Source organism: Lipophrys pholis (genome assembly GCF_963383615.2).
Source record: "Lipophrys pholis genome assembly, chromosome: 4".
In the NCBI taxonomy this organism is placed as follows: domain Eukaryota; kingdom Metazoa; phylum Chordata; class Actinopteri; order Blenniiformes; family Blenniidae; genus Lipophrys; species Lipophrys pholis.
In genome coordinates, this window is record NC_137637.1 from 29,417,730 (window position 1) to 29,430,161 (window position 12,432).

At 41.9% G+C, this 12,432-nt stretch overlaps 2 protein-coding genes across 6 annotated transcripts in view; both read right to left on the reverse strand.

The window, feature by feature from the left end:
• Positions 1 to 1,021: 1,021 nt before the first annotated feature.
• hp1bp3 (heterochromatin protein 1, binding protein 3) lies at positions 1,022 to 9,103 on the reverse strand. Of its 4 annotated transcripts, none has more exons than XM_080461441.1 (14): positions 8,942 to 9,054; positions 8,454 to 8,531; positions 7,081 to 7,261; positions 6,841 to 6,894; positions 6,447 to 6,509; positions 6,157 to 6,313; positions 5,923 to 6,060; positions 4,975 to 5,034; positions 4,463 to 4,602; positions 4,173 to 4,263; positions 3,870 to 4,029; positions 3,523 to 3,634; positions 3,059 to 3,223; positions 1,022 to 2,598 (listed from the first exon to the last, which is right to left on the reverse strand). In XM_080461441.1, exons 2-14 carry the CDS (start codon positions 8,512 to 8,514, stop codon positions 2,052 to 2,054), a joined length of 1,929 nt encoding a protein of 642 aa, XP_080317567.1. In that variant the 5' UTR covers positions 8,515 to 8,531; positions 8,942 to 9,054; the 3' UTR covers positions 1,022 to 2,051. The 4 variants fall into 4 exon arrangements, with proteins under 4 accessions (XP_080317567.1, XP_080317566.1, XP_080317568.1 ...); XM_080461440.1 differs by having other exon boundaries at positions 6,841 to 6,918; XM_080461442.1 differs by lacking the exon at positions 6,841 to 6,894.
• A 1,817-nt stretch (positions 9,104 to 10,920) lies between these two features.
• Positions 10,921 to 12,432, reverse strand: part of eif4g3a (eukaryotic translation initiation factor 4 gamma, 3a) — a 54,261-nt gene continuing 52,749 nt past the window's right edge. For both annotated transcript variants that reach the window (XM_080461622.1, XM_080461623.1), the window contains one exon: positions 10,921 to 12,235. In XM_080461622.1, the coding sequence (XP_080317748.1) occupies positions 12,054 to 12,235 (182 nt within the window). In that variant the 3' untranslated portion in view covers positions 10,921 to 12,053. The remainder of the gene's footprint in view (positions 12,236 to 12,432) is intronic.

Consider the following 12,432-nt stretch of genomic DNA (forward strand, 5'->3'; position numbering starts at 1 on the left):
TTAAATAAAATATCGACATCATGTCTCAGACACACAATAAAGAATACAAAATTACTCAAACAATATTTTTTTGGACACAATATGTGATACAAGCAGGACATTTTACATTGAAATATTAAACTTATTGACAACAAACTGTTGGAATATTGATTCAGTTGTAATTTCTATTTATAATCTTATTGGTAACGACATAGATTGCTTGGGGTAAATTGCACTTGGATAACAGTATAATTCTGTACTTGAAAACACTAGTTTAACTTAATTGCTTTATTTTTTATTGTGCACTTCATCCGCCTGCTGTTCCACCGACCATCTCCATCCTCCATCACTACATCCATTAATTCCTCTGGGGTCCGTCTTCTCCTCCTCCTGGAAGCTCCTTCCCTTTCACCACTTTCTCTTCTCAGCAGGAGTCCAAACCTTCTTTCAGGGCGTCGATGGGGATTTCATGCAGTACATAAAATGTGAACTGCAGCTCCAAACAAACACGAGGGTGTGTTCTTAGTTGTAGTACAAACAGCAGAACACTTGAAATCGAGGACATAAGAAATGAGCTCAATTCTTATGAACATATTAGGTCATTAGATTTTACTTTTAAAAGTTGTTCGGGCACGTTACATCCTGGCTCTCAAGCCTTCCTCACTCTGCTGTGTGGCTGCTCAGCTTTCAGAGCTTTAAAGAAACTTTAAAGAAATATGAAATAAATAAATAACATTAACGACGCAACACAAAGGCAAGTTAAACTCTTTCGTCACTGAAGCGGAGGGACCGGTCCGGACACTCTCTCAATGTGCAGAAGCCGGGTGAACGTTGGGCAATGTCAAAAATATAAGAGGCTACAAAATAAGTGTGAATAGTACCTAAAGTATGAGTAAAATACTTAAGAATGCATTAAGTGGCCAAAAATATAACCTAACTACAGTAATGAGAGTATTTGTAATTTGTTTGTAGCATCAGACTTTCACAGCGTCATGAGAAAATGCTCTGGCGTCAGTTTGAATAAAAAAATAAATAAAAACATAAAATCTAAATACTTTTATTTCTGGAGTCTGGAAAAACTTCCAACTGCACATAAATAAAGCAGCAATTTCATTTTTTACCAAGTTAATACGTCCCAGTTATACAATAATTTACAACAAATGTTCCAAAGTTAACTTTCCTTTTGTTCACAAATAATAACCAAACACAAGTTTACAAATATAGTCATTTTATTAATGACTTGGAAAAAAAGCTTAACAACACAGGGAATACAGGCATGCAGGGTATGTATCAGCTATTCTTCTCCTATTTTCTTATTCACAACACGTCTTACAGCTCGGTAGTTACAGCTGTGCAGCAATAAAACCAATTTATTTATATGCTTGTTCAAACACACATACCAAAAACTTTTTTCCCCCCTTCAACGTGACTTTAATACTAAAGTGTTTCGTCTTATGCGAGTCCTCCATGTCGCACCTGGATCTTCTAAAAAGGGGATTTTTTAATTTTTTTTTAATTGATTTGATTGAATTAAAATCATAGTAATAATAAAATGACAAGAATTGCATAAAGAATAAATTAAAAAAAAGAAATCAAATTTGGATGTAGTACTGCACGGCCTGAGACAAAACCACTCTAGGCTTTTACTCTCAAAATGCAACAGTTTATAAACAAAATTTAATTTTAGGATAGAAATCTTTTCGCCCCCCCCCCTCTAACACTGATACGTCCGTTCATTTCAGATTAGGAATGTGAGCTCCGCTCAGTCGATGGGAGGGGGGACATATAAAAACAGGTCACTACGTTGTTAAAGAGTACGATGGGTCTCGCTATGCTTTTCCTGAATTGGCAGCAAACTTTTCTACACATGGTGATCAAAGAGGAGGAAAAATAAAATAAAATAAAAATCCAGAAAACTTTAAATTACAGTGAACTTAACAAGTAGGATAATCGTTCTTGTTCTACAATAGAAATGATAAAAAAAGCCTATTGCCCCGATAAAAAGGGAGGAAACGATGATAAAAAGAGGGAGAACAAAGCGACAGACGGCTGCCCTGAACAAGCCGCCGGGTTCAGTACCTCCCTCTTTTGGACTTTCGAGCGGGCGGCTTGCTCTTGCCCTTCGCCGCCTTTTTGGCCGGAGGCTCGTCAGCGGGCGACTCCTCGGCCTTCGACCGCTTGCCCTTGGCCGCCGGCTTTTTCGGTGCGGGCTTCTTGGCGGGCCTCTTGGCCCCGCCTCTTGGCGACTTTGTGGCGGGAGCCTCGTCAGACGACGAGGCCGCCTCCTCCTCATCCTCCTCCTCTTCCTCCTCGGACTCAGACTGTCTGGACCCTCGTTTGCTCGACTTTTTAACAGCAGGCGTTTTGGACTTTTTGGCCGGGGCGGCAGACTTTTTGGCCGGGGCGGCTTTCTTGACGGGCGTCGCTTTGGAAGGGGTCTTCTTCTTGGCGGCCGCCGTTTTCCTTCCCGTCCTTTTGGCCGGAGACGCCGCCTTCTTGGCCGGAGACTTCTTTGTGACCTGACGTCCGCTGCCTTTCGCTTTCGACTGACTGGTGCTGCGAGATTTCTTCTGTGGTGGGGGGCGGCGAGCCTTGGGCGGGGGCCTCTTCTGAACTGACCTGCAAGAAAGACGACGTCAAAAAGAGTCGATGGAGTTCCAGGAATGATCACATGGAAAAGGACAACATCGGGAAAACACCAAAGGAGATAAAAGTTTGCATCATGAAAAAGGTTTAAAAAAAATAATAAAAAAAAGAAGACAAACATTTGGCGTCGGATTATAAGGCACGTGAGCCGTACGCAGAATTGTTAGTAGAATTCTAGTATTTTCTTGTGTTTAGACCAAAAACACCACCAATGGACTCCAGAGAGTTTCTGCTGTTGAACCACAAGGAATTCAATTCAAACAAAAAGACACGGAGTGTTTGGAGATATTTTAAGATTTTTCTGTTTTCCTGAATCGTTAATGTTTGTCTTATCGTAGTAAATAATGTTTCTAAACCAGGGACACTGAAGCAGTTTGTGACTACGGCCCTCGACGATACCAGCTAAAAATGTAGTTGTGTTTCTCCAATGTACCTTCTACTGGGGGCCACTTCCTCCTCGGACTCGTCGTCTTCCTCCTCTTCCTCCTCCGACTCTTCCTCATCCGAGGAGTGGACTGTTCGCCTCCGCTTGGCTGGGGCTGCCGTGGTGTTTTTCTTCGGGGGATCTTTGTACTTGTCTGGGTACAAAATGGTGGGACTAGAGAGGAACACAGAAATCACAACGGCTTCAGAGGAATCGTTCCTCTGTGACACCACTTTGTATTTGTTCAGAGGAAACCAAACCAGGTTTAGCAGCGTTTCCACATATGCAGTGTTGCAACTGAGCCCATTTCTGATGATGATTTGTGCTTCAGAGAAGATTTACTACATTTTAAAAACTCCAAAGGGTTAATAATTCAACTCGAGCCTGAAAAGAATACTTGTAATCAATCTCATAATGGAGATGAATACAGGCGTGACTAGAAAAGCAGGACTGTGGTTAAAATGAATAAAGACCTTGGGTAGTAGGGGAATGAGAGCTGGTACGTCCCCGTGAAGCCGTGACCGGTAATCTGTTCCATCCACCCGAGCACTTTACACTTGGTCAGAGTCCGCCGCAGACTGGACACTGGAGAAAGGGACACAACGGGTTGCTCGCTCATTATCACAATAACAAAACAAAACTCCCGTCAACCCCTATGGGCCAATACTCCAGCAATCTCTTTAAGTCACTATTGGGTTTCAGTTGTCAGCAGGAAACACAAATAAAACACCCGAACAGACGCTGCTCATCATTTTGGTTCAGGCCAGAGGAAACGAGACACCATCTATTGTTGCAAGCACATCGAAGCAGGTCGTCTCACCTAACTGGTACTCTTTTCTGTCCTTGTTGGCGTCTACTAGATATTTGCGTAAAGTCGTGGTGCTGCAGGTTTTGGGCTCATTCATGGCTGTGATGGCGGCGGTGATGGCGTCCTCTAGTGCGCCGCCTTTCAGCAGGATCTTGCTGCCAGTGCGCTTCAGCTGCAAAAGTTGGAGGGGAAAAAAACAAAAAAAACAAACAAAAAACATTTTAGCGGATGGGAATGATTTTTTCCTGGAGTCTACTTCACTATTTTTCTTTAATCAAAAATAGATGGCATAGTCCTTTTTTATTTGAGCGTTACCTGGAAAGTCCCATTGGCTCCCTTCCCAGTGATTTGTTCCAGTTGTCCTCGTTCCACCGCCCTCACCAGGGCCGACTTTAGGACATCTGGTCTGATGAGCAAGTACAGATCACACGTCATTAATATATTCTCATGGGGGAATAATAAACATGTAACAAGCAAACCGAGACTGAGCAAATCTCTTCTATCAATACAAAAATATTTAGGGTGTTCTCTTTTTAAAAATAATAGATCAAGCTTTTCAGTTTTTAATAATAATTTTTTGGGTGTTTTTAGGTTTGTGCTCTCACCTGTTTTCGACGTTGAGGCCGGGGAAGTGCTGCTCCAGATACTTCTTGATCATGATGTACGAGGCCTCTTTGGGCTCACAGAGCCGAGTGATGATGAGCGGAAGAGCGTCTCCTAGCGACTCTTTGTTTTGTGCGTTTTTCTACAAAAGAACCCCAGACATGAGGACCGAAACCAAACAAACAGACGAAGGACAAACAATACAAACTTCTGCTCATTGAGAACTAAACAATAAACAACTCGACAAAATAAAATCACGGTGGATCTCGGATGTGAAGGTAAGTCGGACTAACATCTTTCAGGAAAACAGTCAGATTGTTTCTCTTCCTCTTTTTTAGAATTCAAAACATTGCATTATTGCTTTGTGGAGTCCACTGCTGTTATTATGTTTGTCTTTAATGAAGGAAAAAAAACAAAAAAAAAAACAATCTGCACAAAGATCCCAAAGCTCTTAAACACACTATCCCTCATTTAAACTGCAGAGGAACTCCAGCAGGTCGCTGACAGGATGTACCTTATTGAGGGCGGTCTGCTTTCCGATGGTGAAGGTCCCCGACAGACCTTTTCCCTTCAGCTGCATGACAAGCAAAGGAGAAACGGGGGGTGAGCGCAACAGGCGGCGGATGTATATGAATGCGTGGGACTGAAGTGAGTAGGTTGGCTCCGTCGCTGCCAGTCGAACCCTGATAATCACTAAAAGAGACCGAACAGGCGGTCTGAGCTCAGGTGAACATCAATATGAAGTCTGAATGGCTTTTCAACCAAAGACATGAGCTTCGTCTCAAGATAAATACGTTGACTTTTTGTTTTCTTTTCTAAAGCTTGATATAGATTGAGGAAACTGATGGTTGATTGTTTCTAAGTAGTGATTAGTACACTCGCCTCAGAGACAGAAATCTCCTTTTCTCGATCTTTCTATGTGGAGTTTGTACGTCTTCCTCATGGCTGCTGAGTCTAAAATGTGCATTTATGGCGACTACCCAGGGTGCACCCTGCCTTACACCCCCCCCCCCCCCCCCCCCCCGAGCCTTGAGTAAATCACAAAGCAACTCAACAGATCAATGGATGGATGTTGGCATTTTATTTTTTTTTTTTAAATTAAGTGCAGAACACTCCCGAAGGGCAAAGTGTGAACTATAAGGAGGACTAAATAGGATTAAATGTATTGAATTGAATAAAGGAGGGACAGAATCTTCAGAGTTGGTTAAGTGAAGCGTTGCCACTTGCAGCAACAGTTTCAGAAAACAATGAAGTATTTTGAACACAACATGGTTTCCATCCACCTCGATTGTAACCGAGGGCCAAAGGTGTTTCCACAAGGCTGCTGTGAGGGTGAGGAGTGACGCAGGTGGGCGTGGCGGTTCAAACCCAGGAAGACTGAGAGTTTCCAACCCAACGTTTTCCAAAGACCCGAGTTATAATTCCTCTCCCGACGTGATTTTAAATGAGTGAAATTCTTCACCTGTTTGATGGTTCCCTTCTCCAAATGCTTCTTCATGGCCTTCTTTATGAGGAACTTCTTCTCATCCATCACTGGGTATTTCTTCATAATATATTTCATGACGGACTGGTAGGAAATTCCAGACCTTTCGTTACAAGACTGCAGAGGAAACAAAAAAATAAAAAATAAAAAAATTGGAACAGCTTCCTCAGATATGAAGTCGGGGAAACGATGGGCAAACTGTGGGTCACACACCGTGAGAGCTTCAATGACGATGTTGTCCACTTTGTGGTGCGTGCCTGCGTAGTTGGTGACGGGGAGCTTTCTGCTGGCGGTGACGCTCGCCCACGCGGGGATCGTGCGCTTCACCTTTTTGACTTTGGATTTCTCGTACTTGTAGCCATCCTTCAACCTGTCGCCGGGAAGGAGCGAGACACAGATTCAGTGAAGCGGGCCGACTCTTCTAAGCGCGATATTTCACTGTGATGGTTACCACTCTTATCTTTATTTTGTTGTTGTTGTTGTTTTCTTTGAAACATCCTCACCTTAGTAGGAGAACATAGCAGTGTGTTGCGCACTGTCCAGCCGCGCAGTCCTTGCATTTGTCACTTTGTCCATTTGTCACCGACGGGAAAGACAAAATGAAGTTTGAGAACATCTGTCTTGATGACCACAACGGTAATTTGACTGTGGCTGAATTAATACTAATGATCTACATGAGGAAATGGTGAATGTTTGATCTAAAGCTATGAGGCGATTCAGCTAAGGGGGAGTGGGGATTCTTTCCCCAACTTTCTCTATCCCACTTTCCTTTTCATGGATTTCAACTATTTTCTGAGGAACAGGTTCGAGCAGAGAATGCTGCTCTCTTGGGACATTTAAAACCAGATTTAAGGGGTAAAACGAATCATCAAACCGTCGCAATGCCAACTTCCTCACCTCCAAGACTCCTCCGTGACTGCGGGCTCATGGACGGGCACGTCTGTCTGATAACTATGATACAGGGAATGAATGTGGCTGTGACAGGTCAGATTGTTTGGCAAAGCAACACCGCATCCATGAGAGGAGCAGCCTGCTGTCATCCAGCAGAGGTAAGGATCACGTGAACAGATAAAAGTGCTATCAGAGTGAAATATCGCAGTGTTCACACTCGCAGAGCATCTCTCTGGTGACACTCACTCTTTCTTCTCGCCGCCGTCTCCATCACCTTCCTTCTCCTCTGCTGCGGCGCCGTCGGTCTTCTCCTCGCCGTTCTCCTCGCCATTCTGCGTGGGCTCGGCGGCCTCGCTCCCGTCCGCCGCAGCAGAAGACGGGGCCTCCTCGTCAGCAGAGGGCAACTCTCCCGTGGAGCCCTCAGGGTCTGAGAATATAACGAAAATAAAGTGTGAAAAATCGTCTGACAAGCCCTAGAAGGTTCATGTATCACTGTGCTGAGACATATTCTACAACTATGTGATACCGGCCGATATAGTTGGAGATACTGAACACTGCTATATGTGTTTTCATGGCTTTGCCAACCTTGGTTGTTGTTTTGATATGCGTATTATACAAATAAAGCTGGTTTGGATGTAAATGCAAAATACAGTAAAAATCTTATTTTCTAAATTTATAAGACTATTGAAGATGTTTCATTGCCACTGCAATTACATCCACATTACTCATGAACATTTATCAAGTGTGTGAAAGCACCAATGAGGCAAGTTATTGTCAATAAATAAATAAACAGCTCAGCCCTTTTCCTCAGTTTATTATTGTAACTGTCTGACTGATGAAGATAAAACAAATAAAACAAATAATAACCTGAAGGCAAGCTGCAAAACTACAACAACGAGCAGATCAAATTTACAGTCACTATGCAGATCATTTAAGAAAATGTTTACTTGTCTGTGTATCTTTATTCAAGTTAAATATTTTTCTCCACATAGCGGGATTATTTGAACTAAACTCTAAAACTGAGGTGTCAAACACGCTTCAGTTCAAGGTTTATGTACAGCCTAATTTGATCACAACTGGACTGGTGAAGCAAGAACGTAACAGATACTAACTACTTCAATGTTTTCCCTCAGTTTTCATGCAAAAAAACCAACAACTATTAGTACACCTTCGAAAAGTTAACTTTGCACTTTTTAATCAATGATTTACTGCATTAACAGTAATATGGTGACTGCTCCTTCCAGGGTTGCCACAGCAGGTTGGGATCTGCATGTTTGACTGTGATGATGGGTGCCATCATCCTCTGTGATTTTAAAACGGGATTATCTTTAAGGACTGAAAATGTAATTGTGCTTAGAACTTTGGTCGCCTCGTGAGACCAATAAACTACATTCGTGTCTTTGTTTTGTTTACAACTCAACACGTGAAAAGTGCACTATGAAAGTGTGTTCCGAGTACAGTGTGTGTTGTGGAGTGTGCAGGAGTGACTGAACTGTTGACTCAGTCCAGTGCGCGTGTGTGTGTGTGTGTGAGCGCGCGCGGCTGCAGTGGATCCAGTGTTTGTGAAGATGGTGCGTTCACGGCCCCACGGTTCAGGTGTTGAGCCACCCAGTCCTCACCCTTTTCAGCTGCCGCGGAGGTGGACTTCTCCGGGGTGGCTGGTGCTCGACGTATGGGCATCTCAGGAGGTCTTTAACCTGGACAGCAGAGAGAGCTCGTGAACGATCATTTCGGGCCCGTGTTTTTTTTTTTTTTTTTTGGCGTACGTGCAGCCAAACCCACTCCATTCATTGTGGCCTATCATCTTCAAACCGGGGATAAAGTGCAGCTTGTGATGTGCAAACCGGCCACCACTTTCTGCAGAGCACCTTATCCCCTCTGCACACCTACACTGAAACCATACGAGGTGCCAGAATTTTTTTTTTTTTTTAGCGATTTCGCCATTTTGTCCGTTGGTTTATACGCACAGTAATGGCGTCGCACAAGGCAGATCAGATTCATTTCACTTGCAGGGCAGATAAAACACGGGCCGGCGGCGCTTTACACGGTCGCATCCGTGCAAACGACACTCCGGCTGACAATCTGTCGAAACGCGGGTGAAACTTACCTGAAAGTCTTGTAGGAAATGTGAAATAGTTTGAGAGAAATTTCTGCACGATCCTTTATTTCGATGTGTTTACGAGCCCCGCCCCGTTTGGACCGTTGGCGACGTGCTGCGTCACGCGCGCGTCGGAGGATTCCCACCGTCAGGGCCAATAGTGACGCCCCTCCCACTTCAAAAAATAACACCACAATTAAAAAACAAACAAAAAACAAAATACAGGCCCATAATATCACTGCCTGATTATCCCCCAATATTCTATATGCATTTATCTGTTTGGGTTTTAGTGTGTGCGCCTACACATTTTATTTATAACTTTTAAAAGTCTCACTTCTATGAATAAATCCACCCATGTTGTTATTTTTATTGTTTTAAGACAGCTGAGGATTTGAATTTCTTTCAGGAAAAATTCATTATTGCTCCATCCATCTATAATAGTTCAAAGTAAGTTTTAAAAACAGACTTGACAGCCACTCCCCCCCCCAAAAAAAAGTTGATATAAAAAAAGAAAAAAGCTTTTATTTAAAAAAAAAAAAAAAAAGGAGGGGGGCTTTTGTTAAATCTGCCCCCCAAAACTCTGCTTAATTTTTTTTTACTAGTATAATAAAAATTCAAAATTTTAAACACAAGAAAGCTTGATGGGCTTTTCCGAATATACAAATACGAATAAAAAGTTAAAAAGTGCAGAAATCCCAAATATAAAATACAAACTAAGATCAAGATAAAACCATGACGGTTATGGCTACTAAAAAAATAAATGAAGCTCTCAGAACTTTAATAAGTCCGACCAACCAAATGGGGTGGGTCAACAGATAACCTGTAATATGGTCAGTTAAGAAAAACCCTTCTATAAATATCAAATATAAAAAGAAAACCACAAACCCGCTCCTACTGTTTGATTAAACCATCTTCCCACTGCAACGTTCAAACACAAATATAGTCAAAACTAACACACCAACATAAACTACATAAATCTATCAATGGAATAAGTTAAATAGCTTCATTAAATATTAGTCTGTCACTGACAGTATTTTATGTTGCTGATGAGATTGTCTCAATATCAAATACTATTAACTGCAGTTTCAGATATCCGAAAGTGAATTGTGACTGCATGTTGTCACCATTTCTGAAGGAAGTTAAAACAATCAGCGGCGACCGTGTTTGTGCGTGTAGTTAAAATGCTTTCAAAGTCCAGAAGGCAACCACTCAACCATGATTATCACTTTTAAGTGAGCTGACAAGGGAAGACTGTGATATCTCTGATTACTTCTCCCACTTGGTTCAGTTTTTTTTTTAGACAATTAAACCAACCGTTCAGCATATAAATCACAATTCAATTTTCTGAGACTGGGTTATTTTGGCTTAGCACCAGATCATTAACTTTAAAAAAAAAAACAAAAAAAAAAAACAACAGTCATGAATAATTGGCATCTTTGCTAGAAAAAGACACTTCTCGGCGTGATTAATGGCTGCAGAGTCAAGCGAGTGAATAAGGAGATTCAAAGAACGCAATCAGAAATCCTCTGCTCTGAGATCCAGATTAGTGACGGCTCCCTTTCTAAAATCACAACACATCGATACCGGGGACACGTGATTGCATCTCTTCGTGGTCATTTTCTTTCAAGACTGTCACTTTATGCAACTTTTAATCTCTGTGGCTGTTTCGTGGTCCATCTTTAGATGGTATCTTATAATTCATGTCACATTTCCCCCTTATTCTCCTCTTTAGTAAGATTTACTCTGCAGTGTCAATTTCTTTTGTTTTCTCTTTTTAGTCGTCTGCATTATATCTCCTTAATCCTTTCCTCTCCCTTTGGACGCTTTGCTCGTCCTGGAGGTCTTCACTGGTACATTTTGAATCTCTGTAGGTAAATCGCAAGCGTCGGAATGGCGGCAGACAAACCGTGACAAAACAAACAAGAGTCAAATTAAAGCAGAAGAACAACTCGTGCAGCAAAAATTTTTTCACATAACACGTCGTTCTTGATTCCTTCTTTGGGATCGTTGGTTCTTCTGGATTTTCCCGCTTCTTCCTCCGACGGGTCAGATCGACCCGACTCCTCTTGATCCAAATCAGAAAGACCACCTGGCTTCATCAGGCACCGATGTCGCATTAAATAAACCACATTTCCACTGACGTAAAGAAGAAATCATGAGAATAGTGACTTTTTTTTTTTTTTTTTTTAAATACCTTTTTTTGTCTTTAATGTATTTACAAGCTTTAATCTGCTCTGTTGGTCTTAAGTATTACAAGCATTTTCATGTTCAGCAACCCTGGCCATTTGCTTTTTTAAAGTTGCAGGTTTGTTTTTTTTTGTTTTTTGCTAATTTTGAATGAATCCGTTTTGTTCGTCTGCGTTTGTGCGACAGTTCTGTAGTCTGGCTTGCATCACTTCTCAAATGCATTCATTACCTCTGCCTCTCTCTCTCTCTCTCGCTCTCGATCGAGGCGTATGTACATATCAACGCAGAGGGGAAACACTTTGCGGTTATTACAAGATAACCTGACCTCAGACAACATTAATAGTTCCTGTGCATTCGCTCCTGGTTTGTTTCTTTTTTTTAATTTTATTTATTTATTCTTTTTTTTTTTTTTTTTGCGTTTGTTTTCTTTTTTTTTATCTCTGCTCCCCTTTCATCCCAAAATAATTTTGTTTTACCCTGTTGTAAATCAAACAGTGTGGAATCCGGGGAGGCTATTTATTTCACAATTATTATTTTTGTTATTATAATTAATTATATTGTTATTTCTGTCGTCGTGTTCTCATTGTGAACATCTGCAAATGTTAAATAACTTTTGTATATGCAGTCCTTAAAAAAATAATAAATTAAAGAGTCCAGAACCTATGTATTTTTTTTTTTTAAGTCTCTTCTTAAAAAGTAACAAAAGAAAAGTAAGTTAAAATTTAAAACAAAAATATTTTCTATATATAATACAGGTATTTAGTGCTTCCGCCGTTGGAATCCAAACTCAAAATGGCGGCATGTTTTTAGAACCGTACCGAAGAAAAAAATTCCAGCAGAAAAACATGTCGTCCTGCCCACGCATCCATTTTGAAAGTTTGCTCTGCCGTGAGGATGCAGTCCCACTACGCCACGTCTCCCGAAGTCTCCCTCGTCAATTGTCCTCCGACTCCTCCTCGGCCTCCCGCAGCCAGGTGAAGAAGGCCGTGACGGACTTGAGGGCCACGCCTTTCCCCTGCTGCTCGGCGGGGTCTTTGCTCGTCTCCCACTTGTAGAACGCGTCCTCCGAGATCACGTCCTCGTCGTACAGACAGTCAAAGAACATCCGGAGGAGGTCTGGAGGACAGGAGCAGAGACAAGGGTCACTTTCTTGCTTCGGAAAGAACTTTTTGTTTATGCTGAATCAGAATTTTCTTTTCCCCTTTCAAATCGCAATCTTATCTGATATTAATTCCATTTGAAGTCAATTTATTTTCCCGCTCTGGTCCCACAGTGGTTAAGTCTCGACCTTCCATGTGGGGTACCGGAGTTCA